Source organism: Myotis myotis, unplaced genomic scaffold, assembly GCF_014108235.1.
Source record: "Myotis myotis isolate mMyoMyo1 unplaced genomic scaffold, mMyoMyo1.p scaffold_m19_p_6, whole genome shotgun sequence".
Lineage (NCBI taxonomy): Eukaryota > Metazoa > Chordata > Mammalia > Chiroptera > Vespertilionidae > Myotis > Myotis myotis.
The window spans coordinates 19,503,378-19,515,414 of record NW_023416368.1 but is presented as its reverse complement, the minus strand read 5'-3'; the positions used below and the strand labels follow the sequence as shown (position 1 = coordinate 19,515,414).

At 41.5% G+C, this 12,037-nt stretch overlaps 1 protein-coding gene across 1 annotated transcript; it reads right to left on the bottom strand.

Annotated features, from left to right (window-relative positions):
- NMUR2 (neuromedin U receptor 2) lies at positions 1-11,671 on the bottom strand. Its single transcript, XM_036315651.1, has 4 exons — positions 10,946-11,671; positions 6,533-6,617; positions 4,246-4,371; positions 1-493 (listed from the first exon to the last, which is right to left on the bottom strand). The coding sequence occupies exons 1-4, from the start codon at positions 11,669-11,671 to the stop codon at positions 219-221; spliced, it is 1,212 nt and encodes a 403-aa protein (XP_036171544.1). The 3' UTR covers positions 1-218.
- Positions 11,672-12,037: the final 366 nt, after the last annotated feature.

The window sequence follows — 12,037 nt, the reverse complement described above, 5'->3', positions numbered from 1 at the left end:
TTCTCTTCATCAACTAGCGAAGGGGCTTCAGGCTGTCAGGCGGTTGTGGGTCTTAGATCCAGGTTTAAGTAGTGATTTTCACATTTGTTTAAAAACACACCTAGAAATGGATATATAAGTTCGGAGAGCCATTTTCCTCCCCCTTATCATATAACAAGGCATAAGTGATGGGCTGACCCTTCCATAACTGTGGAGGCAGAGAGAAATGAGAGTTCCTTTTATGTTGTCTGTCCTGTATAGTGCGCTGTGTGGAGGTGAGAGCTGCTGATGGACAGCTGACAGGGGAAGTGGGGGCCCGCCTCTTCAGTCAGCTCCATAAGGTGACATTCCGTCAGGAAGATGTTCCGCTGGACAGGTGGCCCTTGTGGGTGATGCTGGGGGTGCCACTGTTTGCAGGAAGGAGAGATCACACTCTGGAACGCTGCTCGGAAGCGGCGAGAGAGTAGGTTATAGATAATGGGGTTGACAGCTGAGCTCAGATAGAAGAAGACACCTGGAATGCAGGGGTTAAATAGACACACCGAGGAGACATTGAGTGAGAGGCATGCTGGGAAGAAGCATAAATATTGAACAAAGCCTAGAATCCCCATGATTGCCTATTTTGGAAGTGATAATATATACAAGACACTAATTGAGGATACAAAATGCTCTGCCAACTGTGTACATAGGAATCAAACACAGAAAGATTAAAGAGTCTTGGCAAATTTTAGGCCAGCAAGGGATCTCTCTGAGATGTTCTGCAACTTCCTTTGATCCACACTTGTTTAATTAAAGAGCATGTTCCCACGGCATTAATGAGTGATGCTTAACTATCAGAGGAAGAGAGATGATTTTGTCTCATTGGAGTTGTGCTTAAATCTATAATTTGAAACTTGTAAGCAATGGAGGAATGGCAAGTCAGTCAAGGCATTGTCCCTGCTGAGATTCCTTACATGCTTAATATCTCTTCAAAGAAATATTTCCCAGTGCCTCTTCTTATTTAGCTTTTCCCTTCCATGGTTCTTCCCACCTAATTTCCAACCTTATTAAATAACTGCATTTTGCCATTTATTTTCTCCACGAAGTGCCTTGCACACTGCCACCTTCTTGTTGGTATCTGCTCATCCTTTATTACCATATCCTATTTTATTTCCCCAAAGCCCACGAGGTGCCTAAGGTTGAGAATCAGAGGACTTAGTTTCTGACCTTGGCCTTTGCTTATTCTGAGACCTTAGGCAGAATTGGCATTTCAATTTTTTCTCTGTAAAATGGGAATTATAATACAGGCCTAACTCACCTCCCTGGATTATTGTGAGGATAACGTTGAGATACTATCCACAGAGGGACTGAGAATGGTTGAGAATATAAAGCAAGTGACAGGTACTGTCATCAACATGTTCATCATTGTCCTCATTTATTTAGTTCAGGACATGGAAAGTGCCATATGCCCTGTGCACAGAATTGGGAATAAAGTAATAGAGAAGGAAAACATTTCTATGGACTATTAATTCATTCAATAAACAAATATTGATTGAACTCTTATTACGTGCCAGGAACTTTGAGGTACATTCAAAGGTAATGGATTTAGAATTTGTTTTCCAAGGACTTGGAATAGTATTACAGAGGCAAGATCTCTGCCCTACATCAATAATTAATAATAGAACAATACCAAATAATATCTGTCAAGAGCAAAATATGTCATACCAACAGTCATGTTATGGAAATTCACATAATGGCATAAATATAAAGAGTATGATGGTAATGAAAGATTTAATGGGGGTGATTGAATTCCAGCCAGACCCTGAAGTGGGTAGCAGAGTTGGTCAAGAGAGGAGACAGTTCTGAAGATAGAAGGCGTAGCACGCACAAATATGCAGAGGTAGCAGTCGTTATGCCCTAGCCAGTTTGGCTAAGTGAATAGAGCATCGCCTAAGGACGAAAGGGTCCCGGTTTCTGGTCAAGGGCACATGCCTGGGTTGCAGGCTCGATCCTCAGTAGAGGGGCATGCAGGAGGCAGCCAAACAACAATTCTCTTTCATCACTGATGTTTCTATCTCTCTCTCTCTCTCTCTCCCTCTCCCATCCTCTCTGAAATCAATAAAATATATTTTAAAAATATATTGCAGGAATAATGCAGAATGTGCATAACTCTCTAGTCAATCAGTTTGATAAGCATATGGTCAATGATTGGAAGTATTATAACTTGGGGATCAAAAGGCTGTTTAGGGACATTTTCTATAGTGTTTAAGGTTTCACCTGGTTGGTACTGTTGGAGAGGGGGAGATTATATCTTAACAAGAAAATGTTATAAATACCATAATTTGGAAGTCTTAAAATGATCATCTTGATACATTTAGTGAGGGATAGTCAGCTAGTCAAGTCTCATGTGATCTTGTGGTGTTTTTCAGTTTATTTAGTCACCCCATTTTTCTCAGATTATCATGAAAATAAGAGCTGTAAATAATTTTGAGATTTTTTTCTAAAATAATCCTATATAATAAAAGGGTAATATGCAAATAGACTGACCAGCAGAACAACTGAACAACCAATCAAAGCATAATATGCTAATGATATCCTAAGGCTGCTGAACTGCTTCCTATGATGTGCACTGACCACCAGGGTATAGACAGCCGATCGGTTGACCAGTTGCTATGATGTGCACTGACCACCAGGAGGCAGATGCTCTAATCAGTAGGTTACCTTGCTGCTGGGTCCAGCTGATTGGGACTGAGCGAGATGGATGAGACACACTCTGGAGCTCTCCTGCGGTCCCTCCCCAGCCCGATTGTGCACCAGTGGGGTCCCTCAGCCTGGCCTGTACCCTCTCGCAATCTGGGACCCCTTGGGGGATGTCAGAGAGCTGGTTTCAGCCTGATGCCACAGGCCACTCCCCTTGGGAGGGCACCAGACAGAGGGCTCATGGCTGGTGAGTGCTGCTGTGGCAGGGCGAACCTCTCCCTATCAGGACTGATTGGGCACAAGCCCACAGCAGGCACAGTGGGGCCAGGATGAGAAGGTAGGAGCTGCAGACAGCATTGGACTGCAGGTTTCCCAATCCCTGCAGGCCACCCAGAGGGACCCCACCTGTGTACAAATTTGTGCACCAGGCCTCTAGTAGTTTAACATAACAGAAAGTTCTAATGTCCAAGTATAAGCTGTTCACAAGGCCTGCTGAAAAGAAAAAGGAAGTGTAGAAAATAAATAATATACATGATATTTGTGTACATATGTTTTCTATTGTTTTAGCTCTGTGCACATCTGGAGCTTAATTTGCACAAATTGATCTTATCTTGCCCCTGTGAACCAGCTGGTGACTAGCAGAAGCTCAGGGACAGAAGTGATCTGAACCCAAGACTCACAGACACACTGACTGAGGAAGGGGAACCTACATGGCCATTCTCTGCTCTATTCTGGGCTCAAGAACTCTGAACTTGAAGTTAGATGATTTTGCCACAACCCTGCTTTTACTATTTGTCAGAAGTTTGCCTTTGGGCAAGCCATTTATTTTCTTGTGGAATTGTTTCTTCAACAGAAAATGGTGATGATAATATGTGGTTATTATAGAAAGATACATATATAGCATTTTACAGTTTAAAATTTCTTAGTGGCTAATGTTTTATTTGCTTCTTACCATCAGTGCATACTTGTAGAGGGAAGGTGTCATTGCCATTTTATAGTTGAAGAAACTGGCATAAAGGAAGCCATGTTCTTCAGAAAATTAATGGTGGGAGTGAGATGCAAATCCAGGTCCTCTGACTTAGCGACCTTTCCACCCCTATTTCCACCACATTCTCTAGTATCTTCAACAGGCAGCATTAAAGCAGCCTAAAGGCAGACCTTGATGCACCATGAATGTAGTAATACCCTTTGGCTGGCTTTCATGAGGATCTAACACTTGCTAAAAAACAATACAAGATTTCAGGGACATGGATGTTTAATAAATAAGAACCAATTCAATCATGTGGCCATTGGAAAGAAAATCAAGGCAATCACTCCTTAGACCATTTTTCTGCTGTAGTCATCGTACTTAGAGTTGAGGTCTTCCATAAAGTAGCATCTAAAATAGTGATCAGGCAGATTTCTTTTGGACCAATAACATACCTAGTTGATATTTAAATAAAATAAAAAATCAAATGTCTTCCTTATAGTACAGCAGGCCCCCATGATAAATCAGTATATCCAGACAGAACCTATTGCTCTAAGCAAAATAAAGCAGCTGCAATTACCCAGATGCTTGTGATGCAGCCAAAGGAGCTAAGATTTTACCTGACACCACGTGGATGAGATTGAACACAGCAGCCAGAGGTTCAGTCCACTCCTCCACAAAGCTGAAGAAGAGCCGCTCAGTGTGGAATGGGGTCCAACAGATAGCAAACACTAAGACCAAGACAACTGAAAAAGGACGAATGGGAGAACAAAAGGCAGTCAAAACGAGGATAGGTATCCAATGGCCACTAAGTCCATCCATCCCTTCCAGCATTTTCCCTTCCATCTTGGTCATCATTATTACAGACTGACTAGATCACGAAGAGTCTCTACATAAAACATTTAAACATAAGAACGAATTATATAGGACTTAGGATCAGTTTTCTATATGATTGTACAAGATTTCTTGTATAATGTAAGTCTCCTCTAGAACATTTTAAATAGTATCAAATTTATTCCAAAAACATTCTATTGTAGAAAGTAAATTATGTTGCAAGTAGACTGTTGGAACCACATAAATTGGCTATACAAATAAAATGGTTGGGTTCAACAAATTGATCGTAGATTAATAAAACTATTATTGACTGTAGTATGAATTTATTTGTTACTCTAGAAAGAATTAAAAGCTGCTCTGAATCTAATCATTTAAAATTCTGTAAGGGATGAGAGAGGAGAGAGAGAAAGAGAACAATCATAAGTATAATAATCCTTTACAAGCATCTTTTGATTGGGATAGGGGATGTGTCTATTATATTAGATGTTCCTAGACTACAGAATTGCTTCTAGTTTCTTTTTATTTGTTTTTACTTTTTATTTTGAAATAATTATAGATTCACAAGAAATTGCACTTTCTAGTTTCTTATTTTTAGCTCCCAAAACAGCAATTGGTGCTGCTGCTGTTACTCTATGGGGCATTTAATCTCCACACATATAAATATATATTTTTTCTTCTTCTGAAGTTATGAAATATTTTCCTTTTCCAAAACATGATGCTTGAGATTTGCCTCAAAATAATCTATCTTGTAGGGGCAAGAGAGAGACCGATATAGATGGAACAAGATTAGTTATGAGTTGATAATGTTTGAGGTTGGGTAATGGCTACATGGGTATTATTATACAGTTCTCTGTACTTGTGAGCACATTTGAGGTTTCTGTAGTCAATAGTACATATATTTCCTTTGGCATTAAACATATTCGGAGTTAAGTTGTTTACCTGTGTGGTGTGGTTTCAGGAGTATCTGGAAGTTTCTTCTGACTTTAACCCTCCAAGCAAAAGTCCCTAATCTGCTCACTACTGCCTACAATTTCCCGTAATTAAAATTTTAATTGCTTTAAAAATGAATCCTTCATACTAAAGGCAAATGCTTTGCAGCATATTTTATCACTGTGACTAACGTGAATGCACTTCAAGTCTTTTTGTGAGAGTAGATTATGATCAAGGAGAAAGGGGAGCGATAATAAAGACATGATATTTCTTAACAGGGAAAGTCAAGTGCCAACAGGGACTAAAACATTTTCAAGAAGATGAGTCTTAGAGTTGAAATGACAAACTTTGGTGACTTGCACAGGTTTTTTTTTGTTGTTGTTGTTCATAAATGCCATATAGTTATGGTGAGTGTTTCATGTACATATTAGCCTGGAGGATTTGTTTCTTCCAAACCTTAGGTTTTGACTTGGAAAGTTTATCATAAACCTCCTTTCTCCCATTACTATCTCCTATAGGGTAGCACTGGATCAAATATTTTTATCAAATGCTTTTGGGAGAGTGTGGATCAGTGCCTGATTATGTATTTTTAAACATATTATTTATATAAAATCATGCAATGTCATAGGTGGAATGACCACGTAGGGGTACTCTTGGGCAGCTGTTCTTAATCTGGAGGTAAAGTATTTCATGGAATCCAAGAATGGGTAGCAGGGGTTTCAAGATCGCCTGAAATGAGTTATAAAATGTTTGTGTATGTGATTTGTACATTTTCTAAGTGGCGCACTCACAGTTTTCTTTACATTTTAAAACAAGTCAATCCATAAAAAATAAGTTTAAAAGCACCTGCTTATTTTAGAGGGAGAAAGAGATGCTCAAAAGCTTGCAGAGTGGATGTGATTTGCCAAAAAGCACACAGTGTATTACAGTGAATGCAATTTAGTGTGTTGTTTTGAGTGTTAAAAATGGAAATAGGAATCAAAGAGGTCCTAGAAACTTGAGTAAGCCATGGAAGACCAGACCATGATACTACATTTCAGGAGAATTTTGATCCTGATACTCAGAAGCACTTTCTCAGCACCAAATGCAACTCTTTTCCTTTTATAAACACAAACAAACAAACAAAAACAGTGGAGGACTTACATAGCATTTTGGTGACTGATTTTCTGTAGGGTCTTTGAATATTTGCAGTTATTTTGTCTGCCTCAAGGGGTTGGTCTTTCTTTAGCTGCAAGGGAAGTGGAAAGAAATGTTAAGAAAGAAAACATTTTCCCTTCTGTTTGGATCTGAGAAGTGTAACTCTAACACACATTCTCAGACCAAAAATTGGGAATTAAAATAAATATAAGAATTTGTCGAAGTTTAACAATAAGTTGGAGGTGGAGTTGGACCTAGATCATCTAACTCAATTGGACAGGTGGATGTGGCCAAGTTGCAGTACAACCATTTACCATCTGCTATTCTATAGAACCCTTGTTATATATGGCATGTTAATAGGCATTCTATGAAAAATGTAAAATTATAAAGTAAAAAAAAAAAAGTTTGATAGGCTTTTCCATTCATCTATATAATAAAAGCCTAAGTGACCATTACAGCGAAACGGCCGGTTGCTATGATGCGCACTGACCACCAGGGGGCAGACGCTCAATGCAGGAGCTGCCCCCCTGGTGGTCACTGCACTCCCACAGGGGGAGCACCACTCAGTCAGAAGCCGGGCTCAAGGCTGGTGAGCACAGTAGCAGTGGCGGGAGCCTCATCCACCTCCACGGTAGCTCTAAGGAGCAGTGAGCAGGCAGGCAGGCGGGCGGTAAAAAGCCAGGGGTCCCGGACTGTGAGAGGGATGTTCGACTGCCTGCTTAGGCCCACTCCCCGCGGACATCCCTCGAAGTGTCCTGAACTGCGGAGGGCGCAGGCCAGGCTGAAGGACCCCCTCCCTCTCCAGTGCATGAATTTTATGCACTGGGCCTCTAGTTCATTCAGTAATTATTATACATCTATTAGAATGTAATCCCTCTGCTATGTGGTGAATAGGCAGTAGAAAGCCAAAACAGGTATTATTTCTGTTTTATGAAGTCTATAGTCTCCATTGTAGGTCTTCTCAGAGCCTTTAATATGCTAATGGGCATTATGAATCTTCATAAAGCATAATATGAAGATTTATTATTTCCTCCAAATTGATCCAATAATATGAATTGGATTCAAATTAAATATTTCCTCCAAATTGATCCAATAATATGAATTGATCCCTTCCCCCATGCCCACCTTCCACACCCTACATCTCTCACCCAAGCCTCAAGGGAGATAATGCTTCTCTGATTAAACAATACCTTCCCCAAACTCCTTTTAGTGGAATACCTAGTACCATCTTGAAAAGCACAATTTGGGAAATATTTACTAATATTACTAACAAGGGTGTATATGTTTCTGAGTTTAGAAATTATAAATACTCATCCTTTTTGGGAGAGGTGGTGATTCTTTAAGTAGCATCTGAACATTTCTTTTAAAAAACATGTTTTTATTGGGTTTTAGAGAGAGAGGAAAGAAGAGGGAGAGAGACAAACATCCACTGGCTGCCTCTTGCTCACCCCCTATTGGGGATTGAGCCTGCAACACAGCACATGCCCTGACTGGGAATCAAATTGGCACCCTCTTGGTGCATGCTTTGATGCTCAACCAACTGAGCAATGTCTACAATCTGAACAAATTTTTTTAAATTTAAAAAAGTCAATTCAACTCTGGTTGGCATGGGTGAATTCTGTTGCAATCCATAATGCATGCTCCTCAACTCAAGCATTAATGCTGTATGCAGGAGATACAAGGAGTTTGTGAGAGCTTCAGCAGAACCTCCTCCCAGACGGGAGGAACTTGCCCTGGGGTTGGGTATTTTCCATCTCCATCATGTTTGATGTTTGGAGGGCAGCTCAGTGGAGACTTGTGTCCTGGAAGGAAGCTGCACTGACTACTCAGTTTGGAGCATACATGTGGCTCTCCTCCTTCCTCCTCCATCCTGGGATTTCATCAACCTATAGTTTCCTGTTTCCTGAAGGCAGTGGGTCCCAGAATCTATCATAACTTAAGATTTGTTAAAGGAATCAATAACAATCATCCTCAGAGTTGCTTAAGTCTCTTTAAAATCTTTTAGATCAAAATAGCCCTTTGAGATAATGTTTCCAAGTCTCTTGTTTTGAAGGTAGAGAAGCTAAAGTGCAGCAAGGAGAGGAATAATTCAACTTCATTCATGCACTCATTCATTCATCTTACAGTCAAGTTGGAAAGATAACAAGGGATATCCAAGTATAGAATTTTAAATTGGAATAAATCTAAGGAAGAGAAATCACCAGGAACCATGAGCACCTATACAAGGTCCAGGTGTAACTAGGGAATCAGGGAGAGCTTCCCTGAGGAAGTGTGAGTGAAGTATGATTTAAAGTTAGAAAATTAGAAAAGTAAAAGGAATTGTAGTGGTAGATGGCAGGAACATTTCAGGCAAAGATAGAGCAAGTATAGCATGTGAAGGCCTTGAGCCCAATGACACAGACTAGGTCGTACCTCCTGACTTCAGTCTAGAGATCTTTAAACTCCTCTAGGAGTGACTTTCTAAGCAGGGAATTCCTTCATCCTTCCTGAGAACAGGAGGCTGGAAGTTGTATTACATTCACAAAGCAAATTTGGGTGGTTTCTAAGCTGTTGTCTGAGCTGTCATTTAACTCCTGATACATGGTAGCTGAAGTCTCATGACAACAAAACAAAATGAAACTCCATGTAACTGGTTGGGGTGGGGAAATGTATGTGTTTCCTACTCAAATTAAATATTTCCTCCAAATTGATCGAAGTTAAGTGATTGCTTGGTGTTGGATGAGATGGTATTGATCAGTTTGGGGTGGATATTTCTCATAGGACTCACGGTATTTGGAATCATGCTGAAGTCCTTCCCCCCAAGTGAAATGCACAGAGCATTCTAAAGACATGATTGTGAGGTACTCTGGGAAAACATATGTCTCTGGGAATATAGGGGCCAGCCCTTCAGGAGGAGACTAGCAAAGTTCTCTGCCTGATTAGATTTGCTTCTATGTCTAGACATCTGTGTACTTAGAATTTATTCTTCCTATTTAAACCTTGCCATTCACCTTAGGCCCAGTGGGTATTCACCAATGATATGAGAATATATTAATTGTCACGGCATACATGGTATCCGAACCAAATTGAGGCATATGATGTAAATGTGATGTCAGCTTTGTTTTTCAATTTATAACTCACATTGCTCCTACTCACACATTTTTTCCTTCTTGTTTTGTAAAGGAATCACAGACTGTTAGAGCTATAAGGAGCCTTAAATATAATCTGATGTGACCTTTTCAGTTTATAAATGTGAAAAGTAATTCCAGAAGTCGTGTGGCTTGCCTAAAGGCACAGTGGACGTGAGCTTCAGACCTGAGTCTAAATAGCCTCACGATTGTTTCCTACACAAGCCACCTCCTTACATGGGTATAAAACTGTCACAGGCAGATGTCATCTCTATGAATTTGGATGCAGAGTATACTAGGAGAGGAACGACATAGACTTACTTCTACCCTCATCAAAAAACAGTTTCTCTCAGCTTATTTAGACTCAGAAAAAAAAAGGAAGAAATTGATTTACCATTATGTGCACAGAAAAGGAACCTCTAAGTATAAGATATGTTGCACAAGCAGGGATAATTTTCTATTAATCCCAGCAATCTCTTATTCACACTGCCTTCTACTCTATTTTATGTGCTCTGTTTACCTCCCTACCCCCAAATCTCCACCGTCTCAAGAGAAGGCCAAGTTGATCTGGCTTAGGACATATTTTTGCATTTTAACCTGATATTTCAAACAGAATCAAAGCAATCACAGGACAGTGTCTGACTGTAAAACTGTAGAGTGGGGCAAAAGTAGGTTTACAGTTGTTTATATGGAAAATAATATGATAATTAATAAATAATGATGATAATAACAATACAAGAATAAACTCTGTGTTATGTGTACTCACAATTATAAACCTACTTTTGCCCCACTCTGTATTTGTCTTGGAGTATAAATAGGCGGGAACAGTTTATGTTATACTTTGACCAAGTTTGGTGCAAAGGCAGATTTCAATGCAGGCCATAGATCTGGGCAGAAAATAAAACAGCAGGCTGTGAAACCGGCTCTCCAGGGGTGACCACCTGTGCTATTTAATGAGGCTCCACCTCAGACACACTGAATCAGATTTTCCCCAGGGGAGGGGCTTGCATATTGCTACCCATAGTAAGGTTTCTAGGTAATTTGTAGAAACACCTAGGTTTGAGAACCACAGGTACAGAGGGAAGAATAATAAAGTTGATTTAGAGGAAATAATTTATAGTTTGGGGTACTATTTGTCCAACTGAGGTAAGTCCTTTAACTTCTGGGTTTCCTCTCTGAGCTCATTCTGTTTTACTCTATGCTCCCTTCCTATTCTGAATTTCTCCAATTCTAAGTTCCTCTTACAAAACTTTGAGTCAGTGAGGAAAAAAAGATGCTGCCCTGAGCCAGCCAGCCTAGCTGGGATACTCACTCTGAGCCCCATGAGGTAGTACAGGACACTGATGACAGTCATGGGGAGGATGTAGAAGAGGAAGGAGGTGGCCTGGATAATGAAATTATAGATCCACATGGGCTTGATGACCGCGCAGGTGGCAGAGCCCGGGACCAAAGACCCGTTGGGGAAGTAGTGGAGCTTGATGCCATGGAGGCTGGTGTTGGGCAGAGAGAAGAGAACGGAGAAGACCCAGATGATGCCCAGGACCCTGAGGGCCCTCCTCCGGGTGCACTCCAGCTTGGCGCGGAAAGGGTGGAGGATGGCCACGTAGCGCTCCACGCTGACCGTGGTGACGCTGAGGATGGAGGCGAAGCACACAGTCTCAAAGAGGGCCGTCTTGAAGTAGCAGCCCACGGGCCCAAACAGGAAGGGGTAGTTACGCCACATCTCATAGACTTCCAGGGGCATCCCGAGGAGCAGGACCAGGAGGTCCGAGATAGCCAAGCTGAAGAGGTAGTAGTTGGTGGGTGTCTTCATAGTCTGGTGCCGGAGAATCACCAGGCACACCAGGAGATTGCCAGCGACCCCAACCACAAAAATCAGGGTGTACACCACCGTCACCGGGAGGAAGAGGTGGCTGCGCCGAGGCCCACAGACAAAGGTCAGGTAGTCCTCTGTGCTGTTCAGGTATTTCTTGAATGGATCTTCCAGTTCCTGCTGGGGGATCCAGGAGACATTCTCATATTTTTCCATCATTGACATTAAAATCCAAGGCCCAAGCTTCCTCTGGAAAGAGCCTCTGTCCCAAGATGAGACAGAAAGGAAAGAGAAAACCGACAGGGAAACACAGCCCCAGTGCAGGAGGCAGAGAGGGTGAGTGCTTCTGCCAGGATCTCTTTTGAAGAGCCCCCGAGAGACAGAAGCCCCGCCCCTCCTTAGGCTGTGGGCCAATGAGTGTGTGTCAGGCAGATTAGAGGACAGCTGGGTTGGGCTTGCTGGCTTTGCGTGCAGGGAGCTGGAGAGGAGGGGGGGAGACATTTCTCTGAATTGGAAGGAGCTGACAAAACAGCTGACACAGATGGTGGCACTGACTTAAGGTGTGGGCACTCTGAGCAGTGCATTTGGTAA

What these genes read in the sequence shown, in the direction of transcription:
- NMUR2 (XM_036315651.1), bottom strand. Translation starts at nt 11,671, where the DNA reads ATGTCAATGATGGAAAAATATGAGAATGTCTCCTGGATCCCCCAGCAG. An exon ending in ACTACCTCATGGGGCTCAGA is followed by an intron (nt 6,618 to 10,945) that starts GTGAGTATCCCA and finishes CTTCCCTTGCAG; the next exon opens with CTAAAGAAAGACCAACCCCT. An exon ending in ATCAGTCACCAAAATGCTAT is followed by an intron (nt 4,372 to 6,532) that starts GTAAGTCCTCCA and finishes GTCCTTTTTCAG; the next exon opens with TTGTCTTGGTCTTAGTGTTT.